Source organism: Peromyscus eremicus, chromosome 20 (genome assembly GCF_949786415.1).
Source record: "Peromyscus eremicus chromosome 20, PerEre_H2_v1, whole genome shotgun sequence".
NCBI lineage: Eukaryota > Metazoa > Chordata > Mammalia > Rodentia > Cricetidae > Peromyscus > Peromyscus eremicus.
In genome coordinates this window covers 19,431,573-19,448,405 of record NC_081436.1, presented here as the reverse complement: position 1 = coordinate 19,448,405, position 16,833 = coordinate 19,431,573, and the positions used below count along the sequence as shown (strand labels likewise).

At 49.6% G+C, this 16,833-nt stretch overlaps 1 protein-coding gene and 1 long non-coding RNA gene across 2 annotated transcripts in view; one reads left to right on the top strand and one right to left on the bottom strand.

Moving 5' to 3' along the window:
* The window catches only part of Efcab6 (EF-hand calcium binding domain 6), a 188,341-nt gene that overhangs the window by 65,295 nt on the left and 106,213 nt on the right, over positions 1 to 16,833 (bottom strand). Inside the window, exons 13-18 of the mRNA XM_059248006.1 lie at positions 16,125 to 16,292; positions 13,990 to 14,049; positions 13,724 to 13,884; positions 12,861 to 13,031; positions 11,067 to 11,235; positions 2,218 to 2,332 (exon numbers count right to left, since the gene is read on the bottom strand). Of these exons, the coding sequence (XP_059103989.1) occupies positions 2,218 to 2,332; positions 11,067 to 11,235; positions 12,861 to 13,031; positions 13,724 to 13,884; positions 13,990 to 14,049; positions 16,125 to 16,292 (844 nt within the window). The remainder of the gene's footprint in view (positions 1 to 2,217; positions 2,333 to 11,066; positions 11,236 to 12,860; positions 13,032 to 13,723; positions 13,885 to 13,989; positions 14,050 to 16,124; positions 16,293 to 16,833) is intronic.
* Positions 2,516 to 5,461, top strand: LOC131897131 (uncharacterized). The gene is made up of 3 exons (XR_009375581.1): positions 2,516 to 3,009; positions 4,126 to 4,296; positions 4,864 to 5,461. It is a non-coding gene; the product is annotated as an uncharacterized LOC131897131 (long non-coding RNA).

Sequence of the window (16,833 nt, the reverse complement as noted above, 5' to 3'; positions counted from 1 at the left end):
CATTTCTCTATTTTTTTTCAGAGTAGATTCAATAATCTTATATCTATATCCTCTTTTTATCTTTTCAGAGTAGATTCAACAATCTACCCTTTTATCTTATTATTTCTATATCTCTATTTTTTCAGAGTAGATTCAATAATCCACCCTTTTATTCTATCATTTCTATATGATACATTTCTCTATCAGGGAGCCTATCTGCCACCCCAGCACTTAGCAGAGATAATGGCCTATGGTGAGCCTGTGGCACTTGTTTGGTGAGTGATGGAGTGGAGCTGTGGGAGTGCTTGGATTCTGAGCTCACTACATAACCAGTGGACATGCCCCTTGCAAAGAGGCCTCCTTACGTATCCCATTCAGATGACAGAGGAACTTGGGGGAGGGGTCCTAGAGTTAGATTCTTCCAACTACGTGAAAAACTAGATTTTCAGGCCCTCTTTTAGCGCAAGGAAGTGTATGGTGTGCTAGAGATGCGGCTCACAGGGTCCCTGGCTGCTCCAGGCAACACTCAGGATCACATGGCTAGAACTTGTGAAACCTGATGGCCAATTATAGCCTCCTCACTCATCCTATGCTCACCAGGCTGGGGTCATCCTACCACACATTCTAGAACATGGTTGCAGTAACATGTGGGGGTCTTTGGGAGGTGGCAGGGTGGGGTCAGGGCTCCCTAACTTCTTTCTTCACCTCACATTGAGGCTGGTTACTGCTTGGCAGATGACTTGATCTAATCTCTCCATAGTGACCACCACTGACACACACACGCACGCACACGCACGTGTGTGTGTGTGTGTGTGTGTGTGTGTGTGTGTGTGTGTGTGTCTAAGGTCACTGGAGCACAACTTCCCATTCCTCAAGCATCTGGCCCTGTTGGGCCTGGCAGAGGACAACAGGTTACTCAAAGTGGCAGGGACAGGCCAGGGAGAGGAAGGCCAGGAAGAGGAGGGTAGGTATAGCACTCCCAGCTCGGGCCTTAGGCAAATGACCTATTCACCTGGCCCAGAGAAGGCTGCACCTGCCCAGCAGATATGCCTCAAGGATTCTTCCTTCCCACACGTCCCTTCAAGAGTGTCAAGACAGACAGAAGGTGACAGCATTTTAAGCTATCCCTGCTGTCCAGAGCCTTTTCCTGCCACAGGAGTAAGACCCGTCTCTTGGTGTGTGAGTAGGGGTGCTACCAGGGGCATGCTCTCCACAGGCAATGAAGTCACCCCTCAAAGCCAGTGACAGGGGGAGAGACATGTGCTCAGGGTCACTAGAGTTGCCCGGCTAGCCACCCTGCAGGTTTCTTGTAGCAATGAGAAGTGTACTCCTGTGACCCTGTACATGAACTGGGTAGCTGTGTCAGAGGCCCAGCTTTCCCTGCTCTCTTGAGAGACTACACTGTCTGCCCTCAACTGCCAGAGAGCAGGAGGCACAAGGAGGTGACTCAGCTCTGCCTTACCTCATGACACAAAATTTAGTTCCCAACTTTTTTTTTTTTTTTTTTTTTTTTCGAGACAGGGTTTCTCTGTGTAGCTTTGCGCCTTTTCCTGGAACTCACTTGGTAGCCCAGGCTGGCCTCGAACTCACAGAGATCCGCCTGGCTCTGCCTCCCGAGTGCTGGGATTAAAGGCGTGCGCCGCCGCCGCCGCCGCCGCCACCACCACCCGGCTAGTTCCCAACTTTTTAAGGACCATTGGAGTTGGGGCAGGACATGCCTAGGTGGTCTTGGGTATTTGCCTAAGTCTTCCAGAATGTCTGTATCCCCACCTGTGAAGAGGGAGGAACACAACTCACCTGTGGGTGGCACTGTTAATTACATGTAACCATCTTCTGGTTTGTGTGTGTGTGTGTGTGTGTGTGTGTGTGTGTGTGTGTGTGTGTGTGTTTCTGCCCAGTATTGCTCGTTTGAACCCAGGCCTTGGGCATGCCAGGCCAGAACGCTTGTGTGGAGCGGCATCCCCGGCCCTCAGATAGCCCACCTTTTTATGGAGGAAAGTCTTAAAGGCTGTGAGGCGGGTCCGGGAGGCACTCTGGGACCATCTAAGTCTGTAGCCCACTGGCCAGGTTCTGTTTAACTGGGTGAAAGGCTAAAGCACAGCTAAAATTATGGCTTCGGCCTCTCTGCTGAGGCTGCTACCACATGAGCAAACTGGCGGCATGGCACCGCCAGGAAAGATCTGTGGTGCCATCTGGCCCCATCAGAGCAAGATCCACGAGCACCTGCCGGCTAGCTACCTTCAAATCCTGAGGTGAAGTCCTGGTAGCTCATTCCTTCTTTCTTGTAGCCTATCTTGGCGGTCAGCTGGGCAAACTGGTTGTCATTCATAGGCAACCCGATCTCCTCCAGGACCTAGTGGGGAGGAGAGCCAGAGGGAGAGAAGCATGAGGGTGTCTGTCCCACACTGCACTGTTCCTCCACAGGCTCCAGAAGCCATTATTACTTATCTGCCCCCTCTCACCCCGCCCATGGCTGCCGAGGGTGGGGCCAGCCTTCTGTGTCCCTGCACTGAGGCACAGGCCTGTTTGTGGGGCTTGTGAGTAAACAAAGGGCACAGGCAGTATGACACTCAGACACAGACCGCCCAGCTGCTCTTTGCCAAGGCCCTGCCAGCCAAGGTGCCCAGCTCTCTCTTGTTTCTCAAGAGGCTTTTGACTCTAGTAAGCTGTCTTTTTATTCGCATGTTTTCCAGGACTCAAAGGCACACTAAAGGCAGTTTCGGGAGGGAAAATAAGGTTGTCCCTCAAGTTTCATCAAGACCCACAGAGGAAGGCTGTGTGGCTCTCTGATGGTGGGGGGGGGGCACCCGCAGGCACCATTTTGTCCCTCCCTGTGTGAGTCTACTCGCTAAAGGTGGTTTCTGGACCCTTTGCTCCAACACAGACACACCCTCCTGTTCCATTTGTGCATATAGCCTGGAGTGGGTGGGGAACAGATGAGCGAATACATGACCCTGTATAATAAACACTGAGACAGAATGGTCCCAAAGCCGCCTTCCTAGGAGACACTGACTGGCTGAGCTGCTGTGGGTAAGACGATGCCCTTGGGTCAGTGGGTGGACAGGGACAATCCAGAAGCTGTCTGTCTGGAGGGTGCCTCCCTCAGTGCAGGGGACAGAAGACACAGTCCTTGCTGTTCAGCCAGCATTTGTGGTCTGAGAGTGGAGACCTGCTCAACAGTGACCGCAGAGTCCAGGTTTGGAACGGGGCTGTGCGCTAGCAGGACGGCTGAACTCACTGGGGACAGGGACAGACAGACAACTTCTTGAAGGCTTGTTGGAGGCCGAGGGTGCAAGACTGTAGGGAAAGGTGGTGTGTCTGTAGCCCAGTGCATGTGTGACTAGACCGGGGAGACCACCCCTGGTGGCACGTGAGTGTAAGCTTTATTGAACTTCACTCCCAGAAGCCGGGCAGTGGTGTCGCATGCCTTTAATCCCAGCACTCAGGAGGCAGAGGCAGGTGGATCTCTGTGAGTTTGAGGCCAGCCTGATCTACAGAGTGAGATCCAGGACAGGAACCAAAACTACACAGAGAAACCCTGTCTCGAAAAAACAAAAAACAAACAACTAATTAATTAATTAAGAAATTCACTCCCAGGAGGTCCAGGGGCACCAGCTGGACACAATGCCATCTGTGCTGCCCTCTCCCTGGTGTCCTACACCAGTTGGTACAGGGAAAGAGTTCGTAGGCCAGGTGCCACGGCACAGACATCAGCATGGCCGTCTGTGTTCCTGCTCTCAGGAGCAGCTGCATGGGACACCAGGAGGAGGCAGCTACTCTGGTGGACACTAGCTCCCTGGCTCTGTGGACTATCATCTGGATGTTCCTATATGGTCCACTGAGCCTGCTTCCGTTGCTCCCTGGGCTTGGACTGAGCCTTGGCATTGAGAAGAAGTGTCTCAGGAGCCTGGCACTGGTGTCCTCCTTTTCTCAGGATCACACAGCATGGGGAAGACATGGACGTAAGTTGACACCATCAGACGGTTCTGGCGTTGCCCAAAGCCCGGAGCAGAGGGCCAGTGGGAGAAAGTCTGGCATAAGACAGGGCTGGACACCATCCACCACCCTCACCGTGTGACACTGTTCTCTAACTGCAGGCCATGCACTGTGCTGAGCCCTCTACAACACCCTGTTTCACCCCATCAGGAGCTCAGAGAAAGGACCTCTCAGGACGCTGGCACAAAGATCTGGACACAGAGGCTGCTGACTTGCCCTGGTCACCTGACCTGGGCGTGGCAGGGCTGGAGCTCAAACCTCGTTCTGATCACAAACCACCTCATACTGTTGGGATAAGGAACCCAGGCTGGAGGAGGAATGGTGAGTTCCAAGTAGACTGTACACACCCAGGGGAAGAGGGAGCTGCCTGTTGTGGAACTCCCGGGTCCTCACACAACTCCTAACCGGCCACACAGGGAAGGCTAACTGGAGTCTTGGCAAACATCTTGTGACCCCACCAAATGGGAGGGTGCAGGAGGCCACTAAAGGATCTGAACAGGTCCTTTCTCATGTGCCCCCACGAGGGGCTTCAGAAAGCAGTTTCTTCTCCCTCCCCGACTGGACACAGTGTAGAGCTTTCAGGCACTTCCTCCCCATTCGGCTGCAGACTCCGAACCTCTTAAACAGTCTAGATTTGGCTCCAAGCACATGATGGGCCACAGTTTATCTGGGTGTCACCCATCCTTTCTGGTGTGTGGAAGAGGATGCAGGGAGCTGTAGGTGAGCAGTGGGAAGATGGCTGATACATCCTTCTTGGTTTGTGGGGCCTGGTCTTGGTCATGGAAGCCTGTGTGAGTGTGTGTGTGCATGCATGCGAGAGGTGCTGAATTCCAAGGTCATCCTTTGACTGGCAATCCCGCACCATCTGTGCGCTATCTGTGTTCCCAGGCCCAGCTCTGGAGAGGAGCCTGTCCCAGCATGAGGTGCAGTGACTGTTTAGATAGAAAGCTGCAGCCCACACAGAAGCACCCAGAGGCAGTGGGTCTCGGGAATGAATAGACGGGTTACTCACTTTGAAAAACTAACTTCCTATTTTGAAAACAATCACACATGAATTATTCATCGCAAAGTCCTCCTGCTTAGTCCTTTCACAAAAAACATATGCAATGGAGAGGAAGAAAATGTCTGCAGGCAAATGTTTCCCAGCCTGGAGGGTTGTGAAGAACCAGGGAGGCGAGGGAGCCTTCCACAGCCTGTCCACTGGGCTGGGTGCGCAGTTCCCTGGGGGCACAGAGCACCACAGAGCAAGCCTGGCCTCGCTGGCAAGCTTTGTGGAGAAGACTGAACTCCCCCAAGGCACCCCGCACGCCTCTCATCTGCAATGAACACAATCCAGAAGACGTCTCCTCAACACCTGCCAGCAACTCACAGGCAGCAGGGCTTAGCCACAGCCTGGTGAACAGACAGAACACCCTTTATCCAGCCAAACCCTGGCTTCTCTGGGAGACACTCTCCTGAAAGTCCACTGAAGAGCAACAAACCAGTATCAAGTCTCTTCCTTCTTTCCTTGGTTTCGTGTGTGTGTGTGTGTGTGTGTGTGTGTGTGTGTGTGTGCATGTTTTTGGTTTTGCTATCCAAGTAGGGTAGACTGGCTAGCCAGTGAGTCCCAGGGATCTACGTATACCTACCTCCCCAACACCGGGATTCCGAGAGCGTGCCACCATATTTTTTCTCTTTTCACATAGGTTCTAGGAATCAAATTCCGGCCCTCACGCTTGCAAGGCATGCGCTCTACCAACTGAGCTATCTGTCCAGCCCCCGTCTGACATTTCTAATGCTTCCAGTGGTCCCGCCTGGGACAGCCTGCATCGCAGAGAGAGCCTTCCTTGGGGCCCCAATAACTTATTGAATTGTGGGGGTTTTGGTGCTCTGAGTGGCAGGTGCCCAGTGACAGCAGCCAAGGGGACCCAGGCCTTTCTGCTTGGGACAGAATGGACACATCTGCATATGCAGCATGCTTGCTTCACCTCTGTGTCATGACTTTGGCGTTTTTTCTCTTGAGGTTACAACACCACAACATAGTCCATCGAGAACAGTGGTTCTCAGCCTGTGGGTCATGATCCTTTTAGGGACAAATGACCCTTTCACAGGGGTCACCATCAGGAAACAAAGATATTTACATTATGATTCATAACAGTAGTAAAATTACAGTTATGAAGCAGCAGTGGAAATAATATTATGGTAGGGGGTCACCATGACATAAGGAACTGTATGAAAGGGTCGCAGCATTAGGAAGGCTGAGAAGCACTGCTCTAGAGAACATCACTCCACACACAAAGCAGAAACCTGGAAGCACTTGGGGCCCCTGCTGTCCCTTCTGCCACGCTGTCATTTGTTTATATTTACATCTATAGTAAACTCTCCAAGGCAAGGCTGTTTTCAGCCTTGAACACTCCTGTGCACTCTGTACATTAAGAGTAGCCTTTCACATGTAGCCAACTGCTCTCCATTTCCACGTCCATGTGCGGTGTGCATGTATGGGGGCACATGTGTGTGAGATGGATACTGGGAATTATCCTTAATTCCTTTTCTTCCTTCCTTTCTTCCTTTTTCTTTTAAGATTTATTTATTAAATATACAGTGTTCTGTCTGCATGTTTGCCTGCAGGCCAGAAGAGGGCGCCAGATCTCACTATAGACGGTTGTGAGCCACCATGTGGTTGCTGGGAATTGAACTCAGGACCTCTGGACCGTCAATGCTCTTAACCTTTGAGCCATCTTTCCAGGCCCCAACTCTTTTTCTCTTGAGGCAGAATCTCAGTCTCTCCTCTCTCTCTCTCTCTCTCTCTCTCTCTCTCTCTCTCTCTCTCTCTCTCTCTCTCAGACAGGGTCTCTGCACAGCACTGGCTGTCCTGGAACTGAAGTAGATGAGGCTGGACTTGAACTCACAGAGATCTGCCTGCCTCTGCCAAGGCAGACATTACAGGCGGCCATGCCCACACAGCATTTATGTGGGATTTGGGAGATGTGCACTCTAGTGCTCATGCCTGAATGGCAAGTGCTTTAATCACTGGGCATCTCCCGTTGACCCTTCTCATGCTCTATTCCTCATGGGGAGCATCCGAGTCTTCACAGCATCCCATTCCTTGAGTTTGGGAACTTCCTGTGGCATGGCTGGTGCTGAAGATGGACCTGCAGTGAGTTACCTTAGGTTTGCCTCCCTTTTGTTTTACTTGTTTAAGCTGAAGACATTCATTTGTCTCCATTCTTAAATGGAGGCTGGACACAAAGCTCCAAGCTCACGTGGCTCTGACTTTGTGTCCAGTCTCACCACTAGTGTGTCCCATTGTCCTCCAGCTCCATCATTCCTGCTGATGGCTGGATGGCCACGTGGAGCATGCCTCACACTGCTCTCTGACCTGGGTGTTCTGATTTTGTACTTACCCTACTTTGAATCTTCTGAGTTTCTTAAACCCACAAATTATTGGAATGTTTAGCATGCGTGTGCGCACACACACACACACACACACACACACACACACATACACACAGAGGATTATTTAATTAAAATTAAAATTAAATTAAAATTAAAATTAAAATTAAATTAAAATTAATCCTGGTCAGGAATTCTCAAAAATTAGCCATGGTCCTCAAAAAACAATGGAAATAATAATAATAAGGCAAGGAAAGTCTGGAAAATTATCACAGCTCAGAGGGGCCTCGGGTGGTAGGTGACTAGGTTTAACATGGTGCCATGAATATGGTCTAACGAAGAAACTCTAAAACATCAGAAACTCAGAATGAGCAACCAGTGCACTCTTACTAAGTGATCTACAAAGGGAGAGCTTTGGGCAGGATGGAAAAATGAGTCCAGTTTCAAGAAAAGAGGAGAAGGAGGAGGGAGAGGAGGAAGATATAGTGACAGACAGACAGACAGACTGGACAGGTTGCTAGGTCAGGTTAATTACAGCACAAAAGATGATGTCTCATGGAAGTTTAGATTATATGTAAAATTGAAGTGTGTGGCAAATGGTGCCACAAAAGAGATGATCAAGTGCTTTTGACACAAACCCCACAGCTCTTCTCTTAAAGGAATCAGAGATAGTTTATTCTGGAGCCATTCCGAGTGACCTCGACCTGGGAATGCCAATTTAGGTCACCCCCAATTCCACATTCCTACAGGGAGGCAGTTCCATGAAGTTTTTATAATTTTGCAGAACAAAGAAAGTCATAAATCAAGGCAACTTTAAAATACTTTGGTGGGTACACCAGAGAGTGGGTGCAGTGGGGTGGGGGTGGGAAGCCATTCTATTTGCTCAAGATGCTACTCATGACTCTCAGCTTTGGGGCTGGTAGAAGCTAGTCCTCTGCTTAGTTAATTGACTCCACGAGGTTTTAATCTGTCACAAGATGTTAGTTCCACACAGAGGTGGGCAAGAAATGGCTGCTCCAGGGGGCAAGAATGAGCCCAAGAAAAGGTTATTAACCTCCTCCGGACCTGCAACGTTCCAGTCTCTCCATGGTGCTGGGGTTCTAATCAGTTAGCCAGTCTCTGCAGACACGGCTTCCTTCAGGAGCTTTGTTCACAGGACTGCAGCGCCCTGCACTGCTGTGGAGGTGCACGCAGTGGGCTGGCTGCCTTCTCCAGCGCAGCCTTTACAACAGGAAAGAAACTGCATCCGCTCGGAAAGGGGTACAGGGGAACATGGGGCATAGAAGCAGTCGATAACCTAACGGCAAGAACAGGCAGAAGAGGAACCAGGCGATGTCCAGGTTAGAGAAAAAGCTAAGATGCTCAACTACATTTTTTTTTGGTTTGGTTTTTCGAGACAGGGTTTCTCTGTGTAGTTTTGGCCTTTCCTGGAACTCACTCTGTAGCCCAGGCTGGCCTCGAACTCATAGAGATCCGCCTGCCTCTGCCTCCCAAGTACTGGGATTAAAGGTGTGCACTACCACCGCCCGGTGCTCAACTACATTTTATGAGAAGTGAATTAAACGTGCCCACAAGAGGCTTGCTTGTAAGTGCCCAGTGAGTTTGAAAGCCGCAGGTAAGAAAATCCAGTACCAGACTAACAGCCACCAAAAGAAACCAGAAGGAAAATGGCCCTGAGGCTGTGCAGCATCACTCTGTATCCAGAGTCACACAGACACACAGGGACCTCAATGTTTTGAAATCTATCTCAGTAACAGCCTCAGGGTGAATCACACAACACTAACAGAACATAAAAGAACCTTGCAACAAACAAACCCCCAGACTCCCGACAGACAGACGGCACACTTCTCTCATCGTCTGTGGCATGGGCAGTCAGGACCTTGGTAAAGGCATAGAACTTCTGAGAACTCATGGAGCCCAGCTGACATCCTCAGAAAACTGAGCTTCCTGCCGAGTGGTCCTAAATAAGGGTCAGTGGTCAGTGTGCCTGCCGCTGTACCAACTGGGGTGTGGCTCCCTGCCCTGAGAATCCAGCTGTTCTCTGGCCAAGGCTGGAGCTGGAACCCAGAGAAATAAGTACAGACTTCTGAGTGTCTTGTCAACAAAATGAGGTGTCAAGGACTCCAAACAAAGCTGGTGACCCCATTAAGGCAGCCTGGACATCAGGCAGCTTTTGGGAACAGGGAGTCCAATCACTGAGCTAAGCCTATACATCCTCCTTCACCCACCCTCCATCATAGAGGCTCAGCTGTTCCCCAGGGCATTTCCTGAGCCCCAGCGAGGAGAACCTTTGCTCTAAGTGCTGAACCTGGCTAGGCACCCGGAGGACATCAGAGTCCCTTCTGTGCTGACAGTGACAGAATACAGCTGTGCAGGATAGTTTTATACAAGCTAGAGTCATCTGAAAGGGGGGAACCTCAAATGAGAAAAGTGCTTCCATAAGATCCAACTGTACAGCACTGTCTTAATTAGTGATGGGTGGGAGAGGGCCCAGCCTATGGTGGGTGGTGCCATCCCTGGTCTGCTGGTCCTTGTTCTATAAGAAAGCAGGCTGAGCAAGTCAGTAAGCAGCATTCCTCCATGACCTCTGCATCAGCTCCAGCCTCCAGGTTCCTGCTCTGTTTGAGTTCCTGCCCTGACTTCCTATGATGATGAACTGTGGTGTGGAAGTGTAAGCCAAATAAACCCTTTCCTCCCCAAGTTGCTTTGGTCATGGTGCTTCATCACAGCAATAGAAACCCTAATTAAGACAACAGAATCGTGTTCAAAGCCTTTATCTGAAACTGCTCTAAATGGGAACATAGGGTAAAGACACTAGAAAAAACTCATAATCTGGGCCTCCGATTATGATTCCTGGAGGCAGACACCAGGTAAACAGCGGGCACTCTAGTGAGTATCATCTTCTTGGAAACTGATTCCACTGCTTTCTAGCCTGTCCACATGGCCACTACAGCACATTAACTGAGATGCCTTCCAGAGGAACAGCCAAAGTGCTGCTGGCTGGAGACTCTTTGTAGGAATCTTAAGCAATAGTGTAAATTAACTCCTAAAGCCCATGCAGGGCCCTTCAAGCTGAGGCTTTTCTGGCACAAACTGCTGGTTCCATAAGCACCCTGCCTCTCCCAGATTTCAATGCCAGTGTTTTTCCCCTTAGAGGAACAAACCCCAGATCTCTTACCTGACATCATGAGGATCCTTCACTGATGTGAAGGGGCCCAGGCAGCTCGGTACTCCCACCCCCAAGGTGTCCCCAGTGCACACAGCCAGGTATCCATGGTTAGCCCAACAGTACAGCAAGAAAGGGTTAAACACCCAAACCAAGCCCTGTCCATCCTGGACCTATTCTTGGAAGGAATTTGCCGAAGCGAAGCTGATGATTTGGGGCCCTGGGAATCCTCTCAGGTCACTGAGTGGCACCTGAGATGGAGTGGCCTTGCCACACAACAAACCACACCTGTGGACTTGAGTTTGCGCCCTTCAGCCAGCTCCGGGCTGCAGGCTGGCGCTCTCAGGACTGCCCAGCCTGTGCCCCCTGCCTCACAATGTATTAGATAAACTGGTCTCTTGGTGGCACTGCCCGTAAATTCTTTTACTGCCCACCAGCCCCCTTCCCCACTGCAAAATAAATGGGCAGTAACAATGAATGAAGTATGTATGCCAGTGGGCTAGAACTCGTGGACCCAGTCAGGAAGGAAGCCCCACGGGGCATGGGCTCCTACCTTCCGGAAGCCCTCCAGGCTGATCTTTGTATCGGGCTCCTTGCTGATGCTAAGAAACTGCTTTTTGAACACCGGGTCCTGCTGCTGGATACAGTGCTTGAGTCTGTCGATGACTTCTTCCTTGGTCATCTTCTTGGTCTCTATCATTTTGTCCCTCGTGGGTTGGGTTCTGAAATCACAAGCAGGCACTGAGCTCTCCATCACATGGCATGCCACGCCTGCTCACCATGCATCCCACAACAACGCCGGGGTTTATCACCCCCATCAGAGGGTGGGGCTTCCTTTCTGCGCTGGTCCGCAGTTCAGCGGCCCAGGAACCACACAGAGGGTCCTGCTGCCAGTGCATGGCGACCAGCCAGCGAGGAAGGGCAATACTGTCTTCACACAAAGACTCTCAACCTGGAGCTGGATGGAAATAGTGTGAGGCTGGGCACATGCGATGGTCAGTGCTGTCAGCTAGACAGGATCTGGAATCGCCCAGAGACAAGCCACCAGGGATACCTGGGAGGGACTGTTTGGGGCATGCCAGGGAGGATTATGCTGACTAGGCTAAATGAGATGGGAAGACCCACAGTAAAAGTGGGCAGCACCATGCTCTGGGCTGGGGTCCCGAACTGCATAAAAAGGAGAAAGCAATCCGTCTTTCTCTGCTTCCAGACTGCGGACACAAGCGTGACCAGCTGCCTCACATTCCTGCGGCCATGACTCCACCGCCACAATGGGCTGCACGTAAGACTGAAAACAAAATGCTTTCACGAACCAGGGAAGTAAAGTCAGGGCCTACAGGGAAGCTTCAAGTGAGACAAAGCTTTGTAGTAACTAGGCGAATGAAGTCACGGGCCATCTGTGGTAGATCAGAGAAGTCATGGTTATCCTGAGTTGCTCTGTAGAATCAACTTAAATTCACAAAAGGTATTATGAGAGGATGTGCAGTTGGAAGATCATTCTTTCCCCCCGCCCTCCACAGTCTCCTGGGCCCTTCAGAAAGAACGAGACAGCCATGGGACAGCTATGCAGAGCAGAGTCCCAGTCTTCCCTCTAGGAAAGCCTGCTTTATGAACAGCTTAACGGCCATTATTCCTTGTCCTGGCTTTGGGGAGACATGTCGCCAGACATTGAAGCTTTCTCTTAAATGACAATCCCCATCATCCCATGCTCAAGAACTTTGAAAAAGAGAAATGACAAGATGGCACTTCCCAGGTGTCGCCATGCCTGCAGGCTCCTGACGTGCTATGAACAAGCAGTTAAAACGGCACCTTCTCCTTAGACTGAACCGCGACTTTTCAAAAGGAAGCGAAAGCCAGAATATCCATCAGTCTGGTCTTTTTCGCAGCTCACCAAGTGTGTTTTGGTTGACAGTTCAGACAGTTCACCGTGGCTATCGTTTTAACAGCTCCGCAATCTCGCATTAGAAGACGTTCGCTGTGTTAGTGGGTGTGTTTTACAATGACCGGTAAGCTGTGGCAAAGACTAACTCCTGTGAGAGCGGAGGTGTGGATGCATGCAGATGCAGAGCAGTCAAGCTGTCTGGGAGGTGACAGTCCGAAGTTGTCGACACTAGAGCAACCTCGGCGAGGTCCCCCCGGCTCTGGGACTATCTGCTTTCATTTCTAAAATCCGCAAGTGGCTTCTATTCCTGGCAGGGGCCCCACCTGCTCTAACCACGCACACCCAGTACACCGACCTTTCTTAATCGATCACAACTCTGATGATGCAGAGCAGTGTGCAGAGCCAGAGTGTCTCCTCCAGCAAGGCCCCTGGTGCTCGGGTGCCTTTCCTTCGCCCTTATTTTACCTCTCAGGAAGATCTGGTTGGATCTGCTCCTCTTTTGGCAACTGTTCGTTTGGCTGATCCTTCGGAACAGAAGGTGGAGAGGTGGGTGGTGGGACATCGACCCCGATGGTCAACAGAAGTTTCTTGTACAGGATCCTTCCTGAGGCTGTGTCTTGAAACTTACTGGAGAGTCTGAAGTTGAAAAATTTCAGAGCATTCCCATTTTTAAAAATTCAGAATTTTTAAAAGTCTATGTGTTGGTGGGTGTGTATCTGTATATATATATATATATATATATATATATATATATATATATATATGTATATTTTGCACAGATGTTGTGTGTTGGTACATTTAAGTGCAGGTGTCCAGTGAGGCCAGAGGCATTGGAGCCCCTGGAACTGGAGCTACGTGTAGCTGTGAGCAGCCAGATGTGGGTGCTGGGAACTGAACTTGGGTCCTCTGTAAGAGCAGGATGTACTCTTAGCCTCTGAACTATCTCTCCAGCCCAAGGCTAAAAGTTGGGAAGCCCAACCTCAAGTATTCAGGAGGATGTGTGACCTCTGCAGGTACTGTGCTTGCACATGTATGTATATACACAGAGACACATGTGTACACTTACACCTTTTTTAAAACATAAGAAGCAATAGGAATAGCCAGTCATCCCAGAGACCCATATGGAACCTGTGTCCCCGACTCACTGGGGCCTCACAGCTTCTCCATCCATCCTCTTTAATGATGGGGGTGAACCTGAATTACATGTGGTAAACTCTCAGTCTGCTGCTCAGTGAGGATTCAACAGATAGTATCTGTTACTGATATTATCCATGGGTGTCATGGAGGAGGCTGGAGAGAAGCAGGAAGTGAAGGACCTGTGGACTTACTTTATAATGTGCTCATTTGATAGATACGGGCAGAACACGTGTATGACTTTCTTGAAGTTATTTCTTGCTATGGTCCCTGTATCCCCAAGGTCATATGACTGCAGCATGCCGTAAAAGGTCTGGAGGTTCCTGGTGATGGCATCACGCAACATTTCTTCTACCTAACACAGGAGAAGAAATACATTTAATGCATTGGAAGCAGGAATGCAGGCACCCTCAGAGCACACGAGGGTGGTGGCCATAAACAGAAGGCTAGTGGTACTTACTGAATCCCAAGCCACAGGCACAGGTGCCTTGGTGTCTGTAGGGGGGGACATTTTTCTCACCTAAGTGAACGAGAGAAACTTTGTCACTGAAAGTTCTTCCTGAGGGGCAACAGGAAGCTACAGGCTTGGATTTGAAAGCTGGCTATGCCTGACTGGTTCAGGTTGGAGCAAAATTACCGAAAGGGAAGACAAACTGGATACCAAGATGATAACAAAGGAGAACATGCAGCATCCTTTAAAATTGGGTGGCAAACCTCACTGTGTTAAATGCTAGTGATGGCGTGATGAAAGATGAGAGACTGAAACCCATTAATGTGAACTTATTTGTAGGCAAAGTCAGGTACAATATATAAAAGCATATATCCAAACCCGTCAAAATGCATATGGTAGACGTGTATGCTTTAAAAAGAGTAATTTATACTCCAATATGACTGCTTTTGATAAAGAAAGTGTGTGTGTCTACATACAAATCACAGGGTTGGAAGTGTGTATGCTTACACATATGAGAGGTTTGAGTGTATGTGCACATACGTATGACAGGCTTGTGTGTGTGTACACATACATGGAAGGCTTAAGAGTGTGCACATGTATATGGTATGTTTGAATGTGTGTACACATACACATGACAGGTTTGAGTGTGTGTGCACACGAGCCACAGCTCAGGTTACATCCAGCAGAGACCATGTCCCTTGCTGCACGGAGAGGCTGCTTATAGTCTCCGTTTGGTTTGGCTTGGAAATGTGCACAGCCGCTGTACTGCCCAGGGGTAAGAAGCCCTGAGTGCTGTCGACCTGTGCTAAGCCAGGGTCTGTCCTACACAGGAAAGGCACTGAAAATGCTACCACTCACTCTGGTTAAGCAAGGTTAAGACGGACCAATGGCTCAGAGTGTGGGCAGTGCTTGCGCAAGAGACACGCAGGCAATCATCAAAATGACTGAGATGGAATATTTAGATTGGGGACATTTTTGTGTGTATACTTTATCCTGCTGGGTTTCCACAGCAACACCACAGGCTGCTGCTGTCACCAATCTTGTTACAAAAGACATGTGTCTTCAAGAGGTACTCTATCTGCCCCTGGACTCAGCTTATGGAGGTGGTGGCTACACACTGAACACTGGTTCAAGCTCCCACCCCAGATGACCTCCATGCCCTGAGAACTCATTTGATCTTGCTCTCAAGCACTGGTGGTAAACTGAGTCAAGGCATACCTTGAGGTACTGCCTGGGCACACAGGTCCGATCCCTCCTGACTCTTATGGCCAGGTATGGGCATAACCAATGTCTTACTTGTGGCACCATAAACCCCTCCATCATTTCCCACCGTCTTTATGCTTAAAAAGAAGTGGGGTGTGTGTGTGTGTGTGTAAAGGCATGGATATACCTATACATTTTGACTTAGTACTTCACACTTGGGTGTGTGAGGGTCTATGTTCCACATAGCAATTTCCCTCCATGGTGAAGGCAAATAGCCCACCATTTTGATAACAAGGCCATGCATGCAACCAATTGGATTTTTTAAATGTTCTTAAAGATTGCCAAAGCTAATTGCTGCTGCAGAGCTACTTTTAATAAAACTGCCTGTTTTTCAGTCAAAAGCAGCAATGACTAAAACCTGCTAGGAGACACCAGGGGAGATGGGTGGTTACCCCTAAAACTGTGTCAGACCAGGGTATGGGACCTCTTTTCAAACACGTTATAGTTGTTTTTTTTTTGTTTGTTTTTGTTTTTTGTTTTTGTTTTTTTTTTGAGACAGGGTATCATTTCATTATGTAGCCCTGGCTAGCCTGGTACTCCCTTTAGGCCAGGGCAGCCCCGAACTCACAGCATTTCTCCTGCCTCAGATTGTCAAGTGCTGGGACCACGTGTGACTCCCAAATACTCCTTTGCAAGACCTGGCTGTCAGTACAGCGCTGCCTGTCACCTGTCACTTGAGGACAGGTTTTTCAGAAATGCCAGATGACATCCTCAATATGCTTTAGAAAACAAAACCTTCAACCAAGCAACCTCTTAACTGTAACTTGAAATGAAAATATGTGAAAATGTGAAGTCATTAATTCACTTAAACTGAATTTTGCTAAGAACACTGACTTCCTGGCTTCGGGAGTCATCCAACCGAGAGACGGTCACAGACATACCTTAGGACTGTCATCCAATGCATCCAGTAGGCAGCTGACCTTCAGGGATCCAGTGCACTCGGGGTCAAATGTCTGCTTGAGTTCATTGAACTCTGAGTCACTTAACTTTGCGACCACACAGTTCAGAATGTGTCGCAGTTCTTCCCAAGTTATGTGTCCGTTGGGCGTCTGAGCAGGAAAGTGTAAATAAGATCAGGAATTAACAAACAACATTTTAAAAGGCAGGAAACACCATGGACATACTCAGCAAGAGTAAAGCATCGGCTTCGGCCAAGCTGAGTCATGACCTAAAACAGCAGTCAACGGCCACTACACACACCACGTGTGACCAGAGCAGAGGCGTAAGCCTCTGGGACATTCTAAGGCCCTTCCTAGAACAGTTCTACCAGGTAACAAGCAGGAGATGGCCTGGAGGAATGAGGTCCTGTGGGGGAGCCCAGGCCAACCCCCTCCCAAGGGTCTCCACAGCATGAAGAGCCCTCGTTCTCCCAGCCCTGCCCATTGGCTCAGAATTCCCCGGCAGGTCCGCTGCGGCTTGCCAATTTACTCAGAACATCAATCAGAGGTGTTTCCAGTATCTCCAACCTCATGGGTTACACAGAGGGACAGTTGATGAGGGAGAGATCTCTGCCATGTTGCTTATAGAAAATACTAGAAGAAAAGGTAAGCACGTCCCCGTGGAATTGAACTGTTGGTAAGTTAACTAAAT